We start from the raw sequence: 23,624 nt of genomic DNA on the forward strand, positions 1-23,624 counted from the left end.
AATCAGAAAATATTGGGTCTGAATCCCACCTGAGCCAATAGTAAGGTCTGTGACATTGGGCAAATTATTTAGCTCTGTAAGAGTCAAGGGTTTTTTTGTCTGCTTGTCTTTGATTTTTTTTTTTGTTTTTTATTTTATTTTATGTTATTGACATTGGGCTGAGATGAGAACTAAATGGAAAAATTGATGTAAAATGGCTAGCTCAGTGCCTGACTTATCATAAGCCCTAGAAAGCTTTCATGAGAATATTATATAACACATGGAATCTACATACTATATGCAATCTATACCATATTACATATATTTAGTGTATATTGCATATAACATAATCTATAGTGTATGCTGTATCATATATACTATATAATGTATATGTAAATATGTATAAGATTCACAAAGTTTATATCAATAGCTATTATTTTTATTAACATAAACAGTCATTAACCCCTCCAGACAAATCAGAAATCATGGTGTTCAAGCTCAAGTTGGACTGCAAAAGAATTTTTTTTTTTTTTTTTTTTTTTGAGACGGAGTCTCGCTCTGGCTCCCAGGCTGGAATGCAGTGGTGAGATCCCGGCTCACTGCAAGCTCCGCCTACCGGGTTCACGCCATTCTCCAGCCTCAGCCTCCCGAATAGCTGGGACCACAGGCACCTGCCACCACACCCGGCTAATTTTTTGTATTTTTACAAAAATTTAACATGGGGTTTCACCGTGTTAGCCAGGATGGTCTCGATCTCCTGACCTTGTGATCCGCCCGCCTTGGCCTCCCAAAGTGCTGGGATTACAGGTGTGAACCAAGGCGCCCATCCGCAAAAGATTTTTAAGAAACAAACTAGAGGCTTACAAAAGAATTTACCAGGTAAGGATTTGCCAACACTGGGGGCAAAAATGACCGAGACACGTGACTGAAAAGCAGGGCGAGGAAACTGAATGTCCCTCCGCTCCTCCCTGACTGGTGGTAGTTTTGTATTGGATCAGGTTGAAAGGATTCCAGCCACTTTAAAACAATCAACAAAAGTCTCCAGCTTCTCTTCCTGAATTAGCAAAGCGAGTTCTACTCTTGCTGGCCGCGATGACTCTAGAAATTGTGTATGTTTGTCACTGGAGCTGCCTAGGACGCACCTTGGGGGAGGGGGGCAGTATTGGGGACGGTGGTTTCGAGCTCTGTGTGCCCCTCCTTTGCACAAGGTAGTCGGTGTACAAGAACAGAGACGGGCGGTGGACATACGGGAGGTGGCCCAGCCTGAATTCAAGCAACATGGGTGCAAGCCAAGCTCTCAAGCTTCATTTCCTAACTTCCTAAAGAAATAACAACAGCAACTAATTTTTATTGACTGTTGACTATGGACAAGGCTTCGTTGTTGCCGCTTTACGTGCATTAATTCATTTAATCTGCAAAACAACCAAACATGAAGCAGCAGGAAGGAAATTCTACAAACTCCCCTTCTTGCTCAAGTTAAGAAAGTCTCTTCTTTTGGTGCATTTCAGTAAGACTCAAATCCTCCCCACCCTGGGAGGCGCAGAAAGCCAAACTTCCTCCAAAATAAAGGAAAAAAAAAAAAAAAAAAAACACTTCAGTCCAGGCTGGGGGGATCTGGCTCCCCGGGCCCCTGGCAGACGCCAGCAGCTTTTCTGGGTGCGCACTCGTGGACCTCACCCGCCCGGCATCGCGATTGTGCAAGCGCAGGGCGGCAACCACGGCCGCCGCTGCCGGCTCCTGCCAGCCAGGGGAGGGCAGGGAGGCGCGTTCGGCGCACACCCGGTGAACTCCGGGCTTCGCGTGCCTTCCCGGGGGTTATCTCCGGGGTGGAGTCTGCCGCCCCCACCCCACCTCCCGCACCTGGCGAACAGAGCCCCGGTCACCTGAGGCCCGGATGCCCTCGCTCACCTCGCTGACTCCATCCTCCTTCCACCCCCATCCTCTGGGTCCTGCGTCCCTCGGAGCCTGGCCAGCCGGGGGCCACTCCGCCCTCCTCTGCGTGCTCATTGGCCACCCAGGGCATGCCCGGTCTCCATAAATGCATGGTCCCCAGACATAGGAACATGGAGAGGGACAGGAGGAAACGCGGCACCAGCAGCATCTCATCTACTCTCCTTGACACCTCCTCCCCGTGGTTCCAGCCAGACCCTAGAGGTCAGCCTTGCAGACCAACAGGAGGACTCCAGCGTTCCCTTTTCAAGAGGTCCCCAGACTCCGGCTGCCCTCTTCCAGCGCCTGTGGCTAGCGCAAGGAGGCACCAGTGCTCTGAGGCTGTCGCGTGGTGCAGCGTCGAGCATCCTTGCCGAGGTCCTTTCTGCTGCCTGTCCCGCCTCACCCCGCTCCCTCACACCAGCTGGCCCTCTTTGCCTCCCTTTCCCAGAATCTTTAAGCTCCGAATCCCACCAGCGCCTCCTACCAACCTCACCTCACCCCACCCCGTCCCTGTGCCTTCCCGCGCTCCGGTGTCCCCCGCTGCCATGAGCTCCCCCATCAGCAAGAGCCGCTCGCTTGCCGCCTTCCTGCAGCAGCTGCGCAGTCCGAGGCAGCCCCCGAGACCGGTGACATCTACGGCGTACTCGTCCCCTCAGCCGCGAGAGGTGCCAGTCTGCCCGCTGACAGCTGGTGGCGAGACTCAGAACGCGGCCGCCCTGCCGGGCCCCACCAGCTGGCCACTGCTGGGTAGCCTGCTGCAGATTCTCTGGAAAGGGGGGCTCAAGAAACAGCACGACACCCTGGTAAATACCTTTTCGCGCCCCTGATTCCCTTTCTCCTCCCTGTTCCGCCCTCCCAGCGGCGCTCCAAACCCTCCCCGACGTGCGCGGCGCACGGTGCGCTTCGGCGTCTGGGCAGTGAGGGACCCTGTTTCCCGAGGAGGAAGGAGGCGGGAGGAGGGAAAGCGCTTCGGCCACGGCGGAGGATGCGCGCTGACACCGCGCTGTGCCCGGCCCGCTGCAGGTGGAGTACCACAAGAAGTACGGCAAGATTTTCCGCATGAAGTTGGGTTCCTTTGAGTCGGTGCACCTGGGCTCGCCATGCCTGCTGGAAGCGCTGTACCGCACCGAGAGCGCGTACCCGCAGCGGCTGGAGATCAAACCGTGGAAGGCCTATCGCGATTACCGCAAAGAAGGCTACGGGCTACTGATCCTGTGAGTCCAATCCGAGGGACCTGGGCATGCGGCCAGGCCTGATGAGCCTGACGGCGCCTGGAAATTGTGAAGACGTGGAGTTAGAGTTCCCTGGGGTTGGATGCTTCTTATGTAGGGCGGATACCAAAGCCCCTCTCCGGTGCCATTGCAACCCTGAGCTCTTGTATAGATTAGAGTCGGTCCACGGAAAAGCTGTGCTGTGCACCGGGCACCTGCGTTCTCTCTGGCAACAGAGCAGGGCCACACCCTCCCATCAAAGAAAGGCCAACACAGGGTTGTACAAACTGTGGTGTTCAGACTCTTGGGCAGGATGAGGTTCTGAAGTCAGCGTACCAGGCAAACATCTTATACAAACAAAATTGTCCTTTAAAATTCCCTGAAACACCTTGTAAGCTCAAGAGCCAGGAGTTAACCTCTTTTGCTTTTGACAGTGGCCTTTTCTGCAGAAGATTGCGGGGCATGCCTTATTTCTATTTGTAAAGGTGGAATAAGGAGGGATATCAAAGTTGTGTTTTAGGTCGATAAGTGCTACAATGGGATGTGATTCTTCTGCCTTTAGTTGTTAGCATTTAACAAGTTAGCACCTTTACCCCCAAATTGTAATGCCTAATAGTTATATTTTCCAGGATATAATGACTGGAATTGAAAACCCTGTTAATGCACGGTGCATCACAGGCTGTGTGGTCTGCTGTGGGGCAGGTGCATACAAGTACACGTTCACAAAAGGCTTATTACTCCAGTGAATCTCTGGCTGTATGTTATCATTTGGAGGCAAGAGTAAAATTCTAAATATGAGATATTTTGTAAATACGAAGCCCACACCAATTAGTCGAAAGAAGACAAGATTCTTTCCTCAAACAGGTCTGAGTTGCTGGTGATGGGGTGTTCACATGCCCCCTTTTACGGCTAGGAATTGGCCCCAGGCCTTCCAGCCCCACTCCCTGCAAGGACACCTCAAAACCCCTGAACCCAAATTATCTGGACTTCAACTTTCTGGTGCAGTCTTTGACTAGGTGCTTTTGCATCCTATTGTCAAACTATTGTCAAAATACAATCACTATTTTATCCCAGATAGTCTAATGATAATATTCTCTGGATATTTCTCGGCATGATTCTCAGTGTTTATTTGATTTTATGGTTCCTGAAGTTGCAGCTGGGGGTATTTCTGCATATCCCTTCTTTTCTTTTCAATGTGCTCTAAATGTATTCCTGCTTCTTTCACAGGGAAGGGGAAGACTGGCAGCGGGTCCGGAGTGCCTTTCAAAAGAAACTGATGAAACCAGTGGAAGTGATGAAGCTGGACAACAAAATCAATGAGGTTTGTAGGCTGGGGCCAGCTTTCCTGGGGCTCTTGGGGACATAGGAATATTGGTGGAGCTTCAAGTGACAGCTACAAAATACAAAGGAAAAAAGCATGCAATTCGGGTGATTCAAAGGGGGGTCTTCTCTTTCTCTCCATTCCTTCCTACAACCTCCTCCCCACCAAACCCTTATTTCTCCCTCCTTCGCCCTCTTTTAAAGTCATATCACAATGAGGGAGCAATGGGAAGCATGGACTTTGGTATTCTACAGCCTTGGATTTGAGCCCCAGCCTTCCACTCCCTGACTATGAGACCCGGCTATACCACTTACCTTCCCTAAGCCTCAGTTTCCCCATCTACAAAACGGGAGTAACAGTTCCTGCCGCATGGGTTTGCTGTGAGAGTTAAATGAGATACCCTTGTAAAGTTCTTAAGTAGTGATATTTGAGCTAGGTTTTGCAGGAGTCTGAAGGCAGAGAAGGTGGGGAAAGGCAGAGACAATCGCCTTCTGAAAACAGGGAGGCATGAAATGACATGGTGTGTTCAGAGAATCAGTCATTTAGTGTAGCTGATGTGAGGCTTTCTCTGAAATGATACTGGACAGGTCTTAACAATATTTTTGTATCATACTAAAGTATCTGGACATCGCCCCTTTGCCAGCACAGAGTCAAAGGGGGTTTTAAGCATATAGTAATCTCTTTCTACTTCTGTTCACTTTGGATGTTTATTTTGAACTGGATGTGTCCCCAGATGGGATCACATAGGTGAAGGATTGCAAACTCAGAACCTTCCAGGGGCCACGGGACTAATATAAAATAATAAGGCAGACCCAGTAAAAATTTCAGGAAACGTGATAGTGCGCGCCCCTCCTAGGAGGGACAGCAGCCCCAGTTCCAGCAAATGATTGCCATGTCGGAACGCAGACCTCGTGTCTCCAAGTCTCGTAATTATTATTTACATTGTTAAACTAGTAGTGGTAAATCCACATGTTCATACGAAACCTCTTGATTTTTTAATGGTAACAAATTCAAAGAACTTTTAAATGCACTACGTGGGCAAATTAAACATGCAACGTAAGTCCACACATGTGGACTCTATGGTCACACCAGCGCATGGCAGGCTCCAGGATGGCAACTTATCAGCTCTGTGTGCATAAGTGAGTGACTTGGCCTCTTTAAGCCTCAGCTTTCTCATCTGTTACATGGGAAATGAGTAATGACAGTACCTACTACCTCATGGGGTTGTGGGAGGATCAGCCAATACACTTTGTACAGTGTTTGGTACCATGTGGACCTCATTAAATGTGAGACATTCGTTATTGAAAACTCTGGTTTATGAAACTGGCATCCAAAGGCCTTATGTGACTGTCCCAAGGTCATAGACTACTTAGGGAAAGAGCTGCGTCCAGAATTGGTGGATCTTCTGGTTCCAAGTTCAACATTAACACAACCACCGACCAATAAAGAGACGTTTCCTTGCCCAGATGTGGAAAGGCACACCTCAGGATAGCTGCCTCATCACAGTCCTTGAGATGCTGGGCCAACAGGGACGCTTGGCTGATTCCTTTGTGGTTTATTCCCCCATTCTGATTAGAAAAACAACAACAACAAAAAAATGTTTTCCTCTTCATAAATTGCCAGAATTATTTTTAGATCAAAAGCTGAAACTTAAGCTTCAGGGTGGCTTCAAGAAATAACCCAGGACGAGGTCGCTAGGGGATGAGGTGGATTCCCAGGGAGAATATATAATTAGTGTGACTTCAGGATGAATAACATTATGGCCAGTGAATATTCGATGTAGCAAGACCTGAAGTTAGCTCAGTGAGCTTTAAACTTCTGTTTTCCTTCAACGGCTTTAAAATGTGTCTTTTGTGGTTGTTTTCTTTGAAGGTCTTGGCTGATTTTATGGGCAGAATAGATGAGCTCTGTGATGAAAGAGGCCACATTGAAGACTTGTACAGCGAACTGAACAAATGGTCGTTTGAAAGTAAGTTGTCGTCATAGTCTTGCTCATTGATTTTGCAGGTGATTTTGCGGATAAAACACGGCTCTTTCGACAACCCTTGTAAACATGCATTATTGCTGCCTAGGGAAAGGCCAGAGCAGCCCTTTTAATGCTTCTTTTAGGTGCTTAAGTTATGCCTTGAACTATGGATTGTTTATGGAGTCATACAACAAACATGTGTTGAACACTTGCTGTGTGTCTGGCACTGTGCTAGGTACTAGGGATATGACAATGAACAAAACACATAACCTTCCTGCCCTTGGGGAGCTTCTATGCTAGACAAGGTGATAGTCAACAAGTAAACACATTTTCAAATACACTCTTCCAGGGAGTAAAAGAAAACAGAAAGGGAGTTAAGAAAGAGCATGAAAGGTCGGCACGGTGGCTCATGCCTGTAATCCCAGGACTCTGGGAGGCTGAGGTGGGCAGATCGCTTGAGGCCAGCCCAGGATTCTGAGACCAGCTTGGGCAACACAGTAAAAGCTTGTCTCTACAAAAAATACAAAAATTAGTCGGGATTGGCGGCACATGCCTGCAGTCCCAGCTACTCAGGAGGCTGAGGTGGGAGGATTGCTTGACCCCGGGAGGTTGAAGCTTAAGTGAGCCATGATTGCACCACTGCATTACGGTCTGGGTGACGGTGTGAGACCCCAGCTCCAGGGAGAGAGAGAGAGACAGAGACAGAGAGATAGAGAAAGAAGGGAGGGAGGGAGGGAGGAAGGAAGGAAGGAAGGAAGGAAGGAAGGAAGGAAGGAAGGAAGGAAGGAAGGAAGGAAGGAAGGAAGGAAGGAAACAGAGAAAGAGGAAAGAAAAAAGAAAAGAAAGAAAGAAGAAAAGAAAGAAAGAACATGAAAGAATGAAAGAGGGGCAAGTCCTTTTTAGTAAGGAGACATTTGAGGTAAGTCCTAAAGGAAGGGAAGGAGCAAATCACGAGGGTATCCGTGGAGGACTGTTCCAGGCAGCAGAGACAGGAAGTGCAAATGCCAGGAGGTGGAAGCATGAGCACCGTGTTTGAGGAACTGCAAGGTGCTGGTGTGAGTGGCTCACGATGAAAAAGCCGGGAGGAAGGGGAGCCTATGAAAGATGAGGTCAGAAAGAAGACAGGCGTCCAATAGGGCACAGCTCATAGGTCCTGGCAAGACTTTACTCCTCGTCTGACTCAGGTGGTGCAAGTGAGGGAGGGAGGACATGACCACTTTCTTCAAAGATTACTCTGGAAATAAAGGGCAGAGCTCACTGCCCATGGGGGTGCAGGCAGGAGAGCAGGCAGCTGTGATCAGGTGGGAGAGCGCCTGGCTGAGGACCTTCAGGGCTGTGGGAGAATCTGAGAGGGCCACCTAAGCCGGACATGGCCAGGGGTCGCTTCACGGAGATGGTGCCCCTCAGCTAAGACCTGATGGTTGAGTAGGAGTTCACCAGCTGAAAAGGGAGGAAGGAAGATGTCCCTACAGAAGACGTGCAGAATGACAAGCGTATCCTGTAACAGAGGCTGGGAGAGGGCCGGCAACCAGCTCATGGAGAGCTGTATGGGCAGGAGTTTGAATATGAGCCTGTAAGTAACTGGGAGCTGTGGATTGTATTCAGCAGCAGTGCGATATGGGCAGATTTGCTGGGAGGATCACTGTGGCTGCTGTTGGAAGAGAGAGAAGGAAAACCTATAACACTTCCATAAATTCAAGGTCAGAAATATGGCCATAAATAGATAAATATAAAAATACATAACTTTTTTATTACTTATTTGAGACAGACTCTCACTCTGCCCCCAGGCTGAAGTGCAGTGGTGTGATCTTGGCTCACTGCAACCTCCACCTCCTGGGTTCAAGCAATTCTCCTGCCTCAGACTCCTGAGTAGCTGGGACTACAGGTGCATGCCACCATGCTTGGCTGATTTTTGTATTTTTTAGTAGAGATGGGGTTTCACCATGTTGCCCAGGCTGGTCTCGAACACCTGACCTGTGGTCCGCCTACCTCGGCCTTCCAAAGTGCTGGGATTACAGGCGTGAGACACCATGCCTGGCTAACTTTTGTGCTTTTTAGTAAAGATGGGGTTTTGCCACCAGTTAGTCTCAAACTCCTGAGCTCAGATGATGCTCCCGCCTTGACCTCTGAGAGTACAGGGATTACAGACATGAGCCATCGTGCCCTTCAGAGTAACTAATTATTTTTAAAGTTCATGTACCACCCAGAGCTGTCTCACATATTCCCAGTGGTGTACCTACCAACCACTGTGGAACACAAATGTGGCGAAACCTTGAAAGGCTGGGAAGAAATGAGTAGAGTTTGGAAAACACAGATGTAGTTGGAAAAGTTGTATGTGGGTGCTGACTAAGCTAATTGACTCTCACTCCTCAGGTTTATGATTTTAGGCCAGTTGTTTACCTTTTTAATCCTAGTTTCCCACTTTATAAGTCAAGAGCCAATTATCCACCACTAAAAAGGTGGCTGCAGTAATCCTGTATAATTTTTTTTTCTAGACTATGTCACCAAGGCTAGGGTGCAGTGGCCAATGGTACGATCTTGGCTCACTGCAACCTCGGCCTCCTGGGCCCAAGAGATCCTCCCACCTCAGCCTCCGGAGTAACTGGAACTACAGGCACATGTAGCCATGCCTGGCTAATTTTTTATTTTTATTTTTTTGTAGAGACAGGATTTTGCCATGTTGCCCAGGCTGTTCTCGAACTCCTGGGCTCAAGCAATCTGCCTGCCCCAGCCTCCTAAAGTGTTGGGATTACAGATGTGAACCACTATGCTTGGCCCTGTGTCCTTTTTTTTTAAAAAAAAAAAAAAAAAAAAAGGTTACAAGAGATAATTTTTAGGACAATGGGGAACATTTTAAAATGGGACACAGTCGATTTTTTATGGAATGGTTGCTAATGTTCTCAGGGATGTTAATGACATTGTGGTTATATAGGAGAATGCTTTATTCTTAGGACATTACTGCTAAATATTTAATGGTGAAGTGTCCTGAGAGCTCAAAATTATTTTCAAATGGTTCAGCACACACAGCCACATATACACTTGTATGCATACATACACACAAAGAGAAAGAAATGGCAGCAAGATGTTAATGAGTTCAGAGGATACAGGTATTCATTTTACCATTCCTTCAACTTTTCTGTAGGTAAAATGTTTTGAAATGAAGAGTTGAGAATTTTATTTTTAAAAAGGTTCCTTCTAAATAAGATGATGAAATGGAAGAAAAAATAAAATCCTATGTGAAGTGCTAGTCCAGTACCTGGCATGTAATGGGTGTTTAGAACATAATTATTCCCTTCCCTTCTCTTCCTCTGGTGAATGACTTCCAATTCATTATGTCAGGCAGTAGAATCCAATAAGTGACTCTAAAAACACAGCTGAGTTAGAGGCATAGCGTAGACCTGACCCTGCGGCACCTTTGCTGGGGCCACTGGATCTCTTGTGTGACTTACATGACTCAGGACAGTGGATCTCTGATCAGCACATTCTAAGGTGATGAGTCATTGGACCTGGAGATAATTTCTAGAAAAAGAGAGTGATTGTGTCCCCTTTCTCTCAGACCCTTTGCTTTTCCTCGATATTCTTGCACTGTTGCCTTTTCTCAGAAAATCCCACACTTTTAAGAGGCATGGAATTGAGTCTTTAACAGCCAGCTAAACATAGACTCCAGCATTGCTGTGATTGTGTAAAGTGATGATTATTTTAAATGACAGGTATCTGCCTCGTGTTGTATGAGAAGAGATTTGGGCTTCTCCAGAAGAATGCAGGGGATGAAGCTATGAACTTCATCATGGCCATCAAAACAGTAAGCCGTCTCTTTAAGAGAGCCGTTTTCTTGATTGATGTTTTACAGATCGATTTTTACAGAACTTCACAGTGTTTCCCAAAAACTGGCATACACACGTATTTTATTTCCATAGTTAAGTGTTCATTTTAATGTGCCTTATATATTTTAGTATATTGATGTGCATATATGCAGCTGTCTTCAATGTTTTTGGCACCAGGGACCAGTTTCGTGGAAGACAAATTTTTCCATGGACAAAGCAGGGTGGTGGAGTAGGGGAGGGAGCATAATTTAAGTGCATTACGTTTTACTGTGTACTTTATTTCTATTATTATTACATACTCACCATAATGTAGAATCAGTGGGAGCCCTGAGCTTGTTTTCCTGCAACGAGAAGGTCCCATCTGGGAGTGACGGGAGACAGTGACAGAAGGTCCCATCTGGGAGTGACGGGAGACAGTGACAGACCATCAGTCACTAGATTCTCCTAAGGAGTGTGGAACCCAGATCCCTCGCATAGGCAATTCACAGTAGGCTTCGCACTCCCGTAAAAATCTAACACAGCCCTTGATCTGACAGGAGGCAGAGCCCAGGTGGTAATGTTGCTGGCCTGCTGATCACCTCCTGCTGTGCAGCCCAGTTCCTAACAGGCCACTGACCAGTATTGGTTCATGGCCTGGGGGTTGGGGACCCCTGCATATATGCGCGTAACATAAAGAAGCACATTAAATCCATTATTTCTTTGATTAGGCAAGGTTAAAATAGCTATTTTAATTAAAGATCAGTTGATTTAAAATACTTTTTAAAAGGAACCCAAAATTTTTCAGATTGTACCGTTTTGAATAGTTTGGGTGGTGTGTAGATAGGATAAACACTGAAATTGGTTTGGAAATCACTGAAGCTTGGAAATTATTAGAAATTGAAGTGAATATGAAAGTTATAGTTTTTCCTCTTTTTTTGTTTACAATTCAGTCATCAGATTGCAATTTTTTATCAAACACATCCAGTGGAAAGTCATCCCCCACATTACCTTCAATATTGAAAGGAGGTGGAGGTAGGGTGTGGGCACTGCTCCCAGGACCAGTGCAGAGAGACCCGGGGACATCCTTGTAATTCCAGCCTTTTAAAAAGTGCAGGGTGCTGTGGTTTAGAATGTTCCTCTTCCAGAACGAACGTTGTCTTTGAGAGAAGGAGAATTCAGAATAAAAAGGTGCTTACATTTCTCTCAGATGATGAGCACGTTTGGGAGAATGATGGTCACTCCAGTCGAGCTGCACAAGAGCCTCAACACCAAGGTCTGGCAGGACCACACTCTGGCCTGGGACACCATTTTCAAATCAGGTAAAGGGCCGCCCTTCACATCCAGCCAGAACGAGCCGGGCATCCCTGTGTCTGGAGCTTCAGAGAGAAGGTGTGGAGTGATCTCCTGGGCCTCATCACCACGTTTAGGTTTTGCAAACACAGGTGTTTTGGGATTGCCCCGGCATACACAAATTCTAAGTAACAAGCTTTCTGTAGTCTTCTTTGGGAATTAAGAGTGATTAAAAGTAAAATCTGGCGGGGCACAGTGGCTCCCCTGCATAATCCCAGCGCTTTGGGTGGCCCAGGCAAGCAGATCACTTGAGGCCAGGAGTTTGAGAGCAGCCCGGCCAACATGGTGAAACCCAGTCTCTACTACCAATACAAAAATTAGCTGGGAGTGGTGGCGGGCACCTGTAATCCCAGCTACTCAGGAGGCTGAGGCAGGAAAATTGCTTGAACCTGGGAGGCGGAGGTTGCAGGGAGCCTAGACTGCGCCACTGCACTCCAGCTTGGGAGACAGAGTGAGACTCCATCTCAAAAAAAAGAAAAAGTAAAATTTATGGAGTCAGGGAACCCTGAGTTCAAGTTGAGCTCTGTCACTGGTTGTGGTGGCTTGGCCAAATGTGCAATCACCTTTTCATCTTCAGTTGCCTTGTCTCTAAAATGGACTAATAATAATAATAAATAATCATAATAATAAGAGTACCTACCTCAATGTAACTGTTTCTGGGTCTAATACAGATTATAGTTAACATAAAAACCTGGCATATCACAGTATCTCAGTGGACTAGAGCTGTTTCTGCTACATGACAAAGGGGAATATTTGATGCTAGGCATTGTTCACTTATACATTTATTTAATCCTCACAACACACCTATAAGGTAGGTCCTTTTGTTAGCCCTGAGAGGGGTACCTGAGACACATACAAGTTAGCAAACGTGGCCAGGCGCCGTGACTCATGTCTGTAATCCCAGCACTTTGGGAGGCCGAGGCGGGCGGATCACAAAGTCAGGAGATTGAGACCATCCTGGCTAACACAGTGAAACCCCGTCTCTACTAAAAATACAAAAAAAAAAAAAAAAAAAATACCTGAGAGTAGTGGCGGGCACCTGTAGTCCCAACTACTCTGGAAGCTGAGGCAGGAGAATGGCATGAACCTGGGAGGCGGAGCTTGCCGTGAGCCGAGATCGCGCCACTGCACTCCAGCCTGGGCGACAGAGTGAGACTCCATCTCAAAAAAAAAAAGAAGTTAGCAAACGTTCCCAAGATTGCATGCCAGGTGATGGCAAAGCCAAGGTTTGAAGCCAGACAGAGGGCTTCCTGGACTTGAACTCTAACTGCTGTGCCATATGTGATCACCATTATTATTACCATCTTCATTATTATAATAAGCCTGGTGGTTGTTTGCTTAATAGTGAGGAAGGTGCACGCCTACATTTTATGTTGTAAATATTAGAAATTTTTACCATTATTGTCAACATGGATGGACAGTGTACTTGTGCGTATGTGGGGTATGTGTGCTTAGTAATATCTGGGTCCAAGTTGGATTCTGAAAGTGAGCCCAAATCCTACCTTCTTTTACGCTTATTTCTCCCAAGATCTAAACTCTTACTACTCAAAACTATGACCTGCAGCCCAGTGGCATCAGCATCACCTAGAAGCTTATTAGAAATGCAGAGTTCCAGGCCTACCCAAGCCCTGATTCAGATTCTGCATTTTGAGAAGATGCCTAGGTGATTCCTATCCACATTGAAGTTTGAGAAGCCTCACTCATGTGGGTATTGAAAAATCCTTGCAGACTTAACAAGAAGGCAATAATTAGTGTGTGTAACAAATTGTCAGTGTTCCTGAAAAGACTATTTAGATATTGCAAGAAGGATTTTGGACTGAGATTTTCTTTTGTGATTTTCCTCATCCTCATTTTCAACTGACTTCCTCTCTTTCTTCTCTGCTCTAATAGTCAAATCTTGTGTTGACAACCGGTTAGAGAAGTATTCTCAGCAGCCTAGTGCAGATTTCCTTTGTGACATTTATCACCAGAATCGGCTTTCAAAGAAAGAATTGTATGCTGCTGTCACAGAGCTCCAGCTGGCTGCAGTGGAAACGGTAAGGGTGGGCTGGATTTGAGTTTGCTAAATGAACAGTCTGTACAATTTTTAGATGACAGATTTTAAATAGTAATTCATCTCATTCATGTCACCGGGATTCACTGAGCACCAACTTCACAAAAATGAAAAGTCTCATACTAGATGCCACTGTGCATCCGTGCATGGCCTTTTGTGCTTAAACACTGGGTAGGAGGAGACTTCGTGTGCCCCAGTGACAAACACCCAGAGTAGGATGTGACGAGTGCCGTGATGTCCATGCACGCTGCTGCGGGAGTTCAGGAGCAGTAAAGTTCCCTGCCCTGGCAAGATACAGAATCCAGATTTTTCAAAATTGGATGTATTTTGTTCGGTTGTACATGTTACCCCAAAGTGCCTAACTGTGGCTGTTACTTACTGTAAAAAAAAAAAAAAAAAAAATGGCATACTCTCTTTCAAGCCAATAATATTTTTATCGCTTAGAATTGTAAACAAAGTCCCAAAGAGTCTGGGACAAGTGGATTTTAACTGAAACGAAACAGCTCATTGTAAAGACCAAAATTCTGTCTCTGATGTGGCCGATACTCCCTAGGGGATAGTAGATACTAAGTGCAGACCAACCCTGCCATAGACATTCAGGTAGGTTGAATTGACCTGGATACTGGGTTGAGCTGTGATGGGAGTGACGCACACTAACCTCCTCCTAAGTGCAACATTTACTTCATGCATCTTAAAGTTCCTAAGCAAAATGTAAAGCAGTTGTTTATTTTCCATGTGTTTCCCCTTCTGTGCTGTTTCTTGCCTGAAGTAAAGGTAGGTTTTCTGTATCAGGAGATAGAGAGGTTCTCATTTCTCCTCATGCTCCAGAAGGCTGTTGAAAGTGGGAATCCATCCTCGCTCACTTTCCTATTGAACTACTTACCCTGGGAGGCTCCTTACAGCGGTGAAAGTAAAGTGTCACCCATTATTCTTTTATATTTTCAACTGGAATGTGACCTCTCTGAGAGCAATGGCTTAGGGTTGTCCACTGCCGTGATTCCAGGACATAGAACAGTACTTGGCATCTAGTAGTGGCTGATAGATACTTGTTGAATAAATGAATTCAGGAACTACTGAGCGCCTACTGTATGCCTGGGACTGTTCCAGGTTCTTGAGAGACCACCATGAACCAGAGACAAGGGTTCCCACTCTCATGGAACTTGTATGCAAGTGGGGAAGACGGACAGTAGCCATGTAAACAAACAGATGTGGTCACTTTAGATAGTGGTATGGATTGCAGAGGACGCCATCAGGATGGTGTAATATAGAGGGGTGGAGATGATTAAAGGGGAGCCCTGTCTGAGAAAGCAGTACTGGAACTGACTCTGGAATGATGAGAAGAGCCAGCCACAGAAAGACCTGGTGGAAGAGCACTGCAGGTAGAGGAAACGGCCCATGCAAAGGCCCTGGGGCAGAAAGAGGGATGGAGCTGGAGAACTAGCAAATGTGGTCAGAGCTGAGACTGGAGAATTGGATGAGCCTTGTTAGTCAGAGCCTTGTGAGACCAGCCTGGGTAAGGCATTAGATTTGATTGCACCTGTGATGGGAAGCTCTTGCAGCATTTTAAACAAGGGAATCACCTGATCATTTATGTTTTTGAAAGTGGGCTCTGGCTGGTGGATGGAGAATGATGAACTTAGCCAAGAGAGTGGGTGCAGCAGGCCAGTCAGTGAGCTCGGTCTGTTCCACGGAGGTCAGTCCAGGACAGTTTGTGCCCCCGAGGTTTTCCAGGCCACTTCCCCTCAAGTCAGCTGCTGCAGCTTAGCCCCTGCAGTTTTCCCTACAGGCTCAGACTGTCTTACATGGCTTTGGTAAAAGCTACAGTTATCTGCCTTTTGGAAACTATTTGGTACTTGCGGTGAGGGACTCACTGATATGGTTAAATCCATTTCTTTTTTGGTCCTGGCTATTCTGAAAGTCACATTTGGAAAATCAGAGCCATTTGAAAGTGTATCTAATTTGATGGCTACACCCTCTTCCTGTTTTGTAAATTAGACTCTTATAATCATGGCGTCTATAGTTTATTTGCAGCCGAGGCTGCCAGTCCTCTGACATGAAGAAGCCTGCCTTGGAGGCATCTTCTTCCAAAAATAATAAATAACCATCGTCTCTGAATGGTCGTGCACTTTGCTCATTTGTGTGAGTGGCACATGGCACTTAGCAACAGCGCCTTCATGTCTGTGGAGGTGGACACAATGATCATTTTCAGGGAATATTTGGCTTAAGTTAGCGAAGTACGGCCTAAAAATAACTACAGATGAATACTAGTGGTGAATATTATGTAGCTTAAAGCTACACTGGCTGTTTCCACCAATATTTTTTCTCCAGTCATTGCCTGTGCAGAGAAAATAAAAGATGCCACTTAAAAGGGCGTAGGCCTTTGTCAGAAACTGTAGCTGGAGTACTCAACTCAATGCTTGAATGTCTTATTTTGGTGTTGGCACCCTCGTATGAGGGCTCTTTACATGTGGTTGAAATCCTGAGTGTAGATAGTGCCTGTTTATTTTTGTGGTAACTTTTTAGGGTGTGGCCAAAGGAACTTTTAAATTTCAGAAATGTTGTTTCTTGTCCATTTCCACTATAACATTTTCTTAAAGCCTCTCATTAGCAACACCCTGAGGATCACCATCCCTCTCTGTTTACTCCATTTTTATATCAATGTTTTTTGTATCAAGCAACTTTTAATTAAATGTTTATTTTGAGATCATTGTAGATTCACATTCAGTTCTAAGAAAAAATAGAGAGGGATCCGTTGCATCCGTTACCCAGGTTTCCCCTAATAGTAACATCCTGTCTAACAAGAAAACATTGTCACAATCCCAAAATTGGCATCGATTTAACCCACTAATATTCTCATTTCACCAGTTTTACATGTACTCATTTGCGTTCGAACAATTATTGTGTCAAACCGTATTTTAGGTAAGGCGCAGTGGCTAACGCCTGTAATCCCAACACTTTGGGAGGCCAAGGCGAGTGGATCACCTGAGGCCAGGAGTCCAAGACCAGCCTGGCCAACATGGTGAAACCCCATCTCTACTAAAAATACAAAAATTAGCCAGGCATGGTGGTGGACGCCTGTAGTCCCAGCTACTCAGGAGGCTGAGGCAAGGAGAATCGCTTGAACCCGGGAGGCGGAGGTTGCAGTGAGCTGACCTGGTGCCACTGCACTCCAGCCTGGGCAAGAGTGAGACTCCATCTCAAAAAAAAAAAAAAGAAAAAGAAAAACCTGTATTTAAATGTTCTAAAGCAGCTGATTAAAGGATTATACTTTGGTTTCCTCAGTAATTAATTTAAAATATATCCTTAATTAATACATTTTATGAAATAAATCTGCTTTTTTATATATTGGATTTGTCTCAAGGCATAGCTATAAGGACACATGAAGAAGCTTCACTAACATATTTGCAGAATAAGGTGGTAGGCATCACCTTTTTTCAGCTAATAGTGGTTTAATGCAGTTATTTACAAAAACTCAAGTTTATGTCCATTTGGCTTGCAGACAGCAAACAGTCTCATGTGGATTCTCTACAATTTATCCCGTAATCCAAAAGTGCAACAAAAGCTTTTTAAGGAAATTCAAAGTGTATTACCTGAGAATCAGGTGCCACGGGCAGAAGATTTGAGGAGTATGCCATATTTGAAAGCCTGTCTGAAAGAATCTATGAGGTAAGAGCCTATCTCTGAGCCAATATAAATGTGTTAGAACACTGTTCTCTTAATTACAAAGCAAGGGGTCCCCTACTCATGGACAGCTTCCCCTAGCTAATTAGAAACAATTATCACACTGCAAAAAAATCTTTGGAGCCGTATTTCTTTTCTGGCACTCATTTCCTAAATCATTTGGGCAAATTCTATTAAATCTTGGAAAGTCAGTGCCCTCCCCTTTAATTCGATAATCTTGCTACTCTAATGAACGCTGTAAGCACTAATTAAGATAGGGGCATGATTGAAGGCTATGAGACGGAAGCTCACAAAAAAGCTATATTGTTATGTAATAGGACGTAGAGACAGCTTTGTTTTTGAGCCTCCGGTATAAAACATCTTTTGGAAATTCTTTTCACATCCTTTTGGGAAAACAAAACTCACAACATTTTAGGATGAGAAGGATACTGTCAACTTTGTCAAGAGCACATAGGAGAAACATAGAACAAACATCGCGCTTCAAGAGCTAGCATAGAAACATACAAATTGAAGTCTGGAGTGAAGTACAGAGAAAACCAATGTTAACAGTTCACTAAACACCCTTGCACTGGGGTTTTAACTGACTCAAGAAGATGAGAGGAACAAGAGATACAATTATTGAGAAGAAAAAGACAACTTCTTTAGGAAGATCTGTGATTATGCTGCGTTTCTGAGTATGCACTTGGGCTGCACTTATTTAATCCAATCTGCATTCCCACTGACACTTCAGAGAGAACTTAGACGGTGCTCGTGCTCACCTTGACATCTTTGATTTTACGTTTTCAGGCTTACGCCGAGTGTGCCATTTACAACTCGGACTCTTGACAAGGCAACAGTTCTGGGTGAATATGCTTTACCCAAAGGAGTAAGTCGAATTTGTATATTCTACACCTTACAAAACCTTGGAAGATACACTTTGCAAATATTCGTCAGATCTCCCTAGACTTTGCACTGGAAAATATTCATTTTGGAAATACAGAGATGGTAGTGAATGTTGCATAGTATAGAATTAGAACTAATGGCTATGGAGACAGAGACCTGGATTCAGTCTCACCTTTATCTGTGTTGTCTTGAGTGAGTTACATAATCTCTGTGAGCCTTAACTTCAACCGTAAAAGGGGTTTAATAACAGAATCTGCCGCACGGGATTGCTGTGAGTATTGTGCACAATTTTAAAGCCCTTTACCTGTTTCTTACCTGGCACATTTTAAGCCTCCGTGCATATTGGCAATCATCATTATTATACATTTGTGGATTTGGCTTTTGATTTGTAAGGTGACAACTTTTGTAAATGTTGTCATTCAAAGGTATCTTCTGGTTATTTTAAATACTATGTGTTTCTGTGTGTTTTTAGACAGTGCTGATGCTAAATACCCAGGTGCTGGGATCCGATGAAGACAATTTTGAAGATTCAAGTCAGTTTAGACCTGAACGTTGGCTTCAGGAGAAGGAAAAAATTAATCCCTTTGCGCATCTTCCATTTGGCATTGGAAAAAGAATGTGCATTGGTCGCCGATTAGCCGAGCTTCAACTGCATTTGGCTCTTTGTTGGGTAAAACCTTTACCGGTTTCTGCAATTATGTTCTGTGCTATTTCACAAGGCAGAAGAAGAGAGGGGTAATTCTGTTTTTGTGTGCATGCGCATTGCAGATTGTCCGCAAATATGACATCCAGGCCACAGACAACGAGCCTGTTGAGATGCTACACTCAGGCACCCTGGTGCCCAGCCGGGAGCTCCCCATCGTGTTTTTCCAGCGATAAGATGCCTCAGGTGAGCATCTAGGCGATTCCTTATCCTCTGCAAGGTAGGGAGAATGACGAGGGATGAGCTATGCTGGGAAGTCAGCCAGGCTGGGGTTTGAATCCCAGCTCACCTCTAATTTGCTGGGTGACCTTGAGCAGTTCCCTAAACTCTCTGCTTCCTTTTTTTTTTTTTTTTTTAATTTGTAAAATGATGACCCAAAGAGTGTGTATCACAAAAATTTAATGTGAATACCAAATACTTATTCCTGAGCCTGGCATCAATTCAGTGTTCAGTAAATGCTAGCAGCTGTTCATGGTTTTTGCATGTGAATAGTAAGGCTTGGCAAACTTTTTCTGTGAAGGGCCAGTTGGCAAATACTTTAGGTTTTGTGGACCAAACAGTCTTTGTCACATCCTCTTAATACTACCTTGGAGCATGAAAGCAGCCACAGACAATTTGTAAACTAATGAGTGGGCTGATGTTCTAGCTTTCTATTGCTCCCACCGCAAATTACTAAAATTTAGTGAGTTAAATGACACAGACCTATTATCTTACAGTTGTACAGATCAGAAGTCTGATGAGGCTCTTCCAGGCTAAAAGTATCGTGTCGTCGGGGCTCTTTCTGGAGGTTCTAGAGGAGGATCTATTCTCTTGCTAGTTTGGGTTGTTGGCAGAATTTAATTCTTCATGGTTACAGGACTGACATCTTTATTTTTTTTGCTGCTGTCAGCTGAAGGCTATACTCAACTTTGAGAAATTTCCCATATTCCTTGGTTCATGAAACCTTCCCCATCTGAAGCCAGTAGCAATGGTCGGTTGAGTCCCTCTCATGCTTTGAATCTCTCTTTCTTCTTATATGGCTTCTGTCTGACAAGATATTATCCAGGATCATGTCTCCCACCTCAAAGTTCATAAATTTAATTTCATCTGGAAAGCCCTTTTTTTCATATAAAGTAGGATATTCACATGTTCCAGGGATTAGAGCAGTCACATTTTAGGAGGACCGTTATTCTGCCTACAAAGGCTGTGTTCTGATAAATTTTACAAAACACGAGTGGTAGACTTTATTTAGCCCTAGAGTCTAGGTTTGTGTTATGAAATGACTTGTACGATAAGTGTATGTATTTATCAGCCTGTATTGAACACAATAGAATATTTTTTCTGCAGTATGCCATTCAATGCTTTTTCTTACAGTAGAGGAGTTCTCATGTTCCCTCCACAACTTTTGCCATATCCATATACCAACCAACTGCTATTTATTTCAATACTTACTGAGTTATTTCCTTTAAATTAACATAAGCCTAATACTATATGTTGGCCTTGTGCTGAGTAATAATTTCCTTAATGAAATTAAGAGTTAGTAAGTCTAGTTATGTTCTCCTAATAGGCATTAAAATGAATTCAAAACTATTGAAGTGATCAAAAGTTAGCCTAAGAAAGTTTTTTTTTTTTTTTTTTTGAGACAGAGTGTCACACTGTCCCCCAGGCTGGAGTGCAGTGGCGCAATCTCAGCTCACTGCAACCTCCGCCTCCCAGGTTCACACCATTCTTCTGCCTCAGCCTCCCGAGTAGCTGGGATTACAGGCGCCCACCACCATGCCCGGCTAACTTTTTGTATTTTTAGTAGAGATGGGGTTTCATTATGTTGGCCAGACTGGTCTCGAATCCTGACCTCGTGATCCACCCGCCTTGGCCTCCCAAAGTGCTGGGATTACAAGCGTGAGCCACCACTGGAACTAAGACATTTGTAACATATGGCTTTAGAGAGTGACATGTCAGCATTTAAACCCAGATTCTATCATTTTGTTCTGTTAGCAGCACCTCCTGGGATTTGCCTGGAGAGAAAATACTGTTTGCCAGTGGCAAGTTCAGGAGCATTTGCTAATTGGTAGATTATTTAGAGAAACATGCAATTACAGATAAAATTTCTGAACAAGGCCCAAATGAATACATTATTATTCCTCTACCAAGTGTCTGATGCTGTTATGAAATTTGTCCAATTCTGAGCATCCCAACCAACAGAACTGAATCAAGTAGGGTAAGGAAAGTGTTCTAGCTTAGTGGTGAGACCCCAGTCTTCAGCCAAGACAGCGTGCATGTTTATCACAATAAGCCGCACCTTTGGTAAAAGCCCATGGCAATTTAAGTTGTAGCATTTTTTTTTTGGCTAATAATTTGTCTTGTTTAAATACATTTTTTTGATATATAATTACGGTGTACCTTTTTTTTTTTTCAGATTTTTTTTTTTTAACCAAGACCAAAACAGCCATTTCGACTTTTCTGCAAAAATGGTGCTTACGGCTTCTGCATTACCGGAACGCAAACTTCAAAAGCCCACATCATACAATAGCTTATAAAGAATATTTAGGCCCAGGTGTTGATCCTTTTTCTTCTGCAAAATTGTTCCAGAAGCTATACTGTCTTTCTAGACCGTGGTATTTGTTAACGTCATATCCAACTCAGGGAAGCGGACTGAGTGCTGGGATTCAAGGCATTCTACAGGGTTCACTGCTGGTTTACACTTCACCTGCGTCAGCGCCGTCCTCAGGTGCTTAGAATGGCCTGGGAGCCTGTTCTCTCTCGCATCTTCCATGACATGAAAGGGAGGCTGGCACTTGTCAGTCAGGTAGAGGTTACGAACCGTTTCAGCCCCTGGCTGCCACATTCACTGTCTGAATCTTTAATTCCCAAGAATAAGTTTACATTTCACAATGAAAGACCTACAACAGCTAAATTTTCTGGGGCTGGGAGTAATACTGACAATCCATTTACTGTAGCTCTGCTTTAATGTACTACTTAGGGAAATGCCTGCTTAATAATGGAAGCCAAGCTAAATGATCGTTAAAGTGATCAGGCCTCCCATGAAATTGCGTTCTTCTTGAATTGAAATAGAAACATTATTGGGAAACTAGAGAACACCTCTATTTTTAAAAGGACTTTAATGAAGTCAGACATCTTATAAGACTCGTGATTCACTGGGGCATCATTTTGTTAGAGGACCTTAAAATTCTTTATTTTTTTAATGTGATTCCTTTATGACATTAGGGTAAGGATGAAGCAACAATTTTAAAATTGTGTATGTGCATATGAAGCACAGACGTGCGTGTGTGTGTGTCTGTGTGTGTGTCTGTGTATGTGTGTGTGTTCTAATGGTAATTTGCCTCAGTCATTTTTTTTAATATTTGCAGTACTTGATTTAGGATCTGTGGTGGAGGGCAATGTTTCGAAGTTTAGTCACAGCTTTAAAATATTCAATGTGACTTTAATATTATAAAATGATTTCCCATGCCATAATTTTTCTATTAAATAGGACAATTATAAAGCATGCAAAAGTTAGAGATCTGCTATATAACATTTGTTTTGTGATTTGAACTCCTAGGAACAATATGATTTCATAAATGTAAAATGCATAGAAATGCATGTAATACTTGTAAGACTTAAAAATTGTGTTTACAGATGGTTTATTTGTGCATATTTTTACTACTGCTTTTCCTAAATGCATACTGTATATAATTCTGTATATTTGATAAATATTTCTTCCTACATTATATTTTTAGAATGTTTCAGAAATATACATTTATGTCTTTATATTGTAATAAATGTGTACATATCTAGGTATACACTTTCTCTCTGCTGTGAAATTATTTTTAGAATTATAAATTCACATGTCTTGTCAGATTTCATCTGTATACCTTCAAATTCTCTGAAAGTAAAAATAAAAGTTTTTAAATATTTGAGAGACTTCCTCTCTTTATTGCCTTTGTTACAGCAAAATAAAAACAAATTCAAACTTTATTTTACTGGTAAAAAATTTTCTTATATGGCCTATAAGCCCTATATCACAAAATTTACCCTTAGATAAATCTAGACTTTAATAGCCGTTTTACTGAAAGTGTATTCTTGGAACTGCAAAATAACTTGCCATTTTTTTGCTGCTTAAATATTTCTCAAGTCCAGTTACTTCTATTTCTACCCCCTTTCCAATCACACAGTCAACCACACGCTGGTTATGTGATTGGAAGCGGGGTAGAATGGCCTGGGAGCCTGTTCTCTGTCGCATCTTCCATGACATGAAAGGGAGGCTCGCACTTGTTAGTCAGGTAGAGGTTACGAACCGTTTCAGCCCCTGCCTACCACATTCAGTGCTTGAATCTTTAATTCCCAAGAATAAGTTTACATTTCACAATGAAAGACCTACAACAGGCAAATCTTCCGTGGCTGGGAATAATACTGACAATCTCTTGCCTGGACCACTAATATCTCTAGCCTCTGCAGGAGCTCCCAGCTGATCTCAGTCCTCTCTTGCTTCCTTCCCATCTGTTCTTTGCACACTTGCCTTATTGGTCTTTTCAAAACCCAAACCCGATCATGTCTCATCCTGCCTCTGGGGCTTCCCCAATTCCTCTTACGTAAAGATCCGATTCTGCAATCCGCACTTCCAGGCCCTGTCAACTGAGGTCCCACTGATCCCCCAGGCCTCAGCCCACATCATCCACCCCAGAGGCCTCTGGACCCAGGCCACAGTGGCTTCTGCCAGTTTCTGCTGTTCCTTAAATGCTGGCAAGAGGGTTCCTCCCGCCGCCA

General features: G+C 44.1%; 1 protein-coding gene across 3 annotated transcripts; it reads left to right on the plus strand.

The window, feature by feature from the left end:
* Window positions 1–2,049: 2,049 nt before the first annotated feature.
* Window positions 2,050–22,774, plus strand: LOC112632353 (1,25-dihydroxyvitamin D(3) 24-hydroxylase, mitochondrial). 3 transcript variants are annotated; one of them, XM_025398059.1, is made up of 12 exons: window positions 2,050–2,714; window positions 2,935–3,125; window positions 4,350–4,443; window positions 6,316–6,412; window positions 10,120–10,211; window positions 11,420–11,531; window positions 13,453–13,598; window positions 17,115–17,281; window positions 18,083–18,161; window positions 18,651–18,848; window positions 18,947–19,067; window positions 21,277–22,774. In XM_025398059.1, the coding sequence occupies exons 1-11, from the start codon at window positions 2,457–2,459 to the stop codon at window positions 19,055–19,057; spliced, it is 1,545 nt and encodes a 514-aa protein (XP_025253844.1). In that variant the 5' UTR covers window positions 2,050–2,456; the 3' UTR covers window positions 19,058–19,067; window positions 21,277–22,774. The 3 variants fall into 3 exon arrangements, with proteins under 3 accessions (XP_025253844.1, XP_025253845.1, XP_025253846.1); XM_025398060.1 differs by having other exon boundaries at window positions 21,470–22,774; XM_025398061.1 differs by lacking the exon at window positions 18,651–18,848 and having other exon boundaries at window positions 21,470–22,774.
* The last annotated feature ends 850 nt before the right edge of the window (window positions 22,775–23,624 follow it).

This window comes from Theropithecus gelada, chromosome 10 (assembly GCF_003255815.1).
Source record: "Theropithecus gelada isolate Dixy chromosome 10, Tgel_1.0, whole genome shotgun sequence".
NCBI lineage: Eukaryota > Metazoa > Chordata > Mammalia > Primates > Cercopithecidae > Theropithecus > Theropithecus gelada.

Excerpts from the sequence above, each read along its gene's own strand:
- LOC112632353 (XM_025398059.1), top strand. The coding sequence starts at position 2,457 with ATGAGCTCCCCCATCAGCAAGAGCCGCTCGCTTGCCGCCTTCCTGCAG. Across the intron at positions 10,212-11,419 it reads TCATCATGGCCATCAAAACA|ATGATGAGCACGTTTGGGAG; the intron begins GTAAGCCGTCTC and ends CATTTCTCTCAG. Across the intron at positions 18,162-18,650 it reads AATATGCTTTACCCAAAGGA|ACAGTGCTGATGCTAAATAC; the intron begins GTAAGTCGAATT and ends GTGTGTTTTTAG.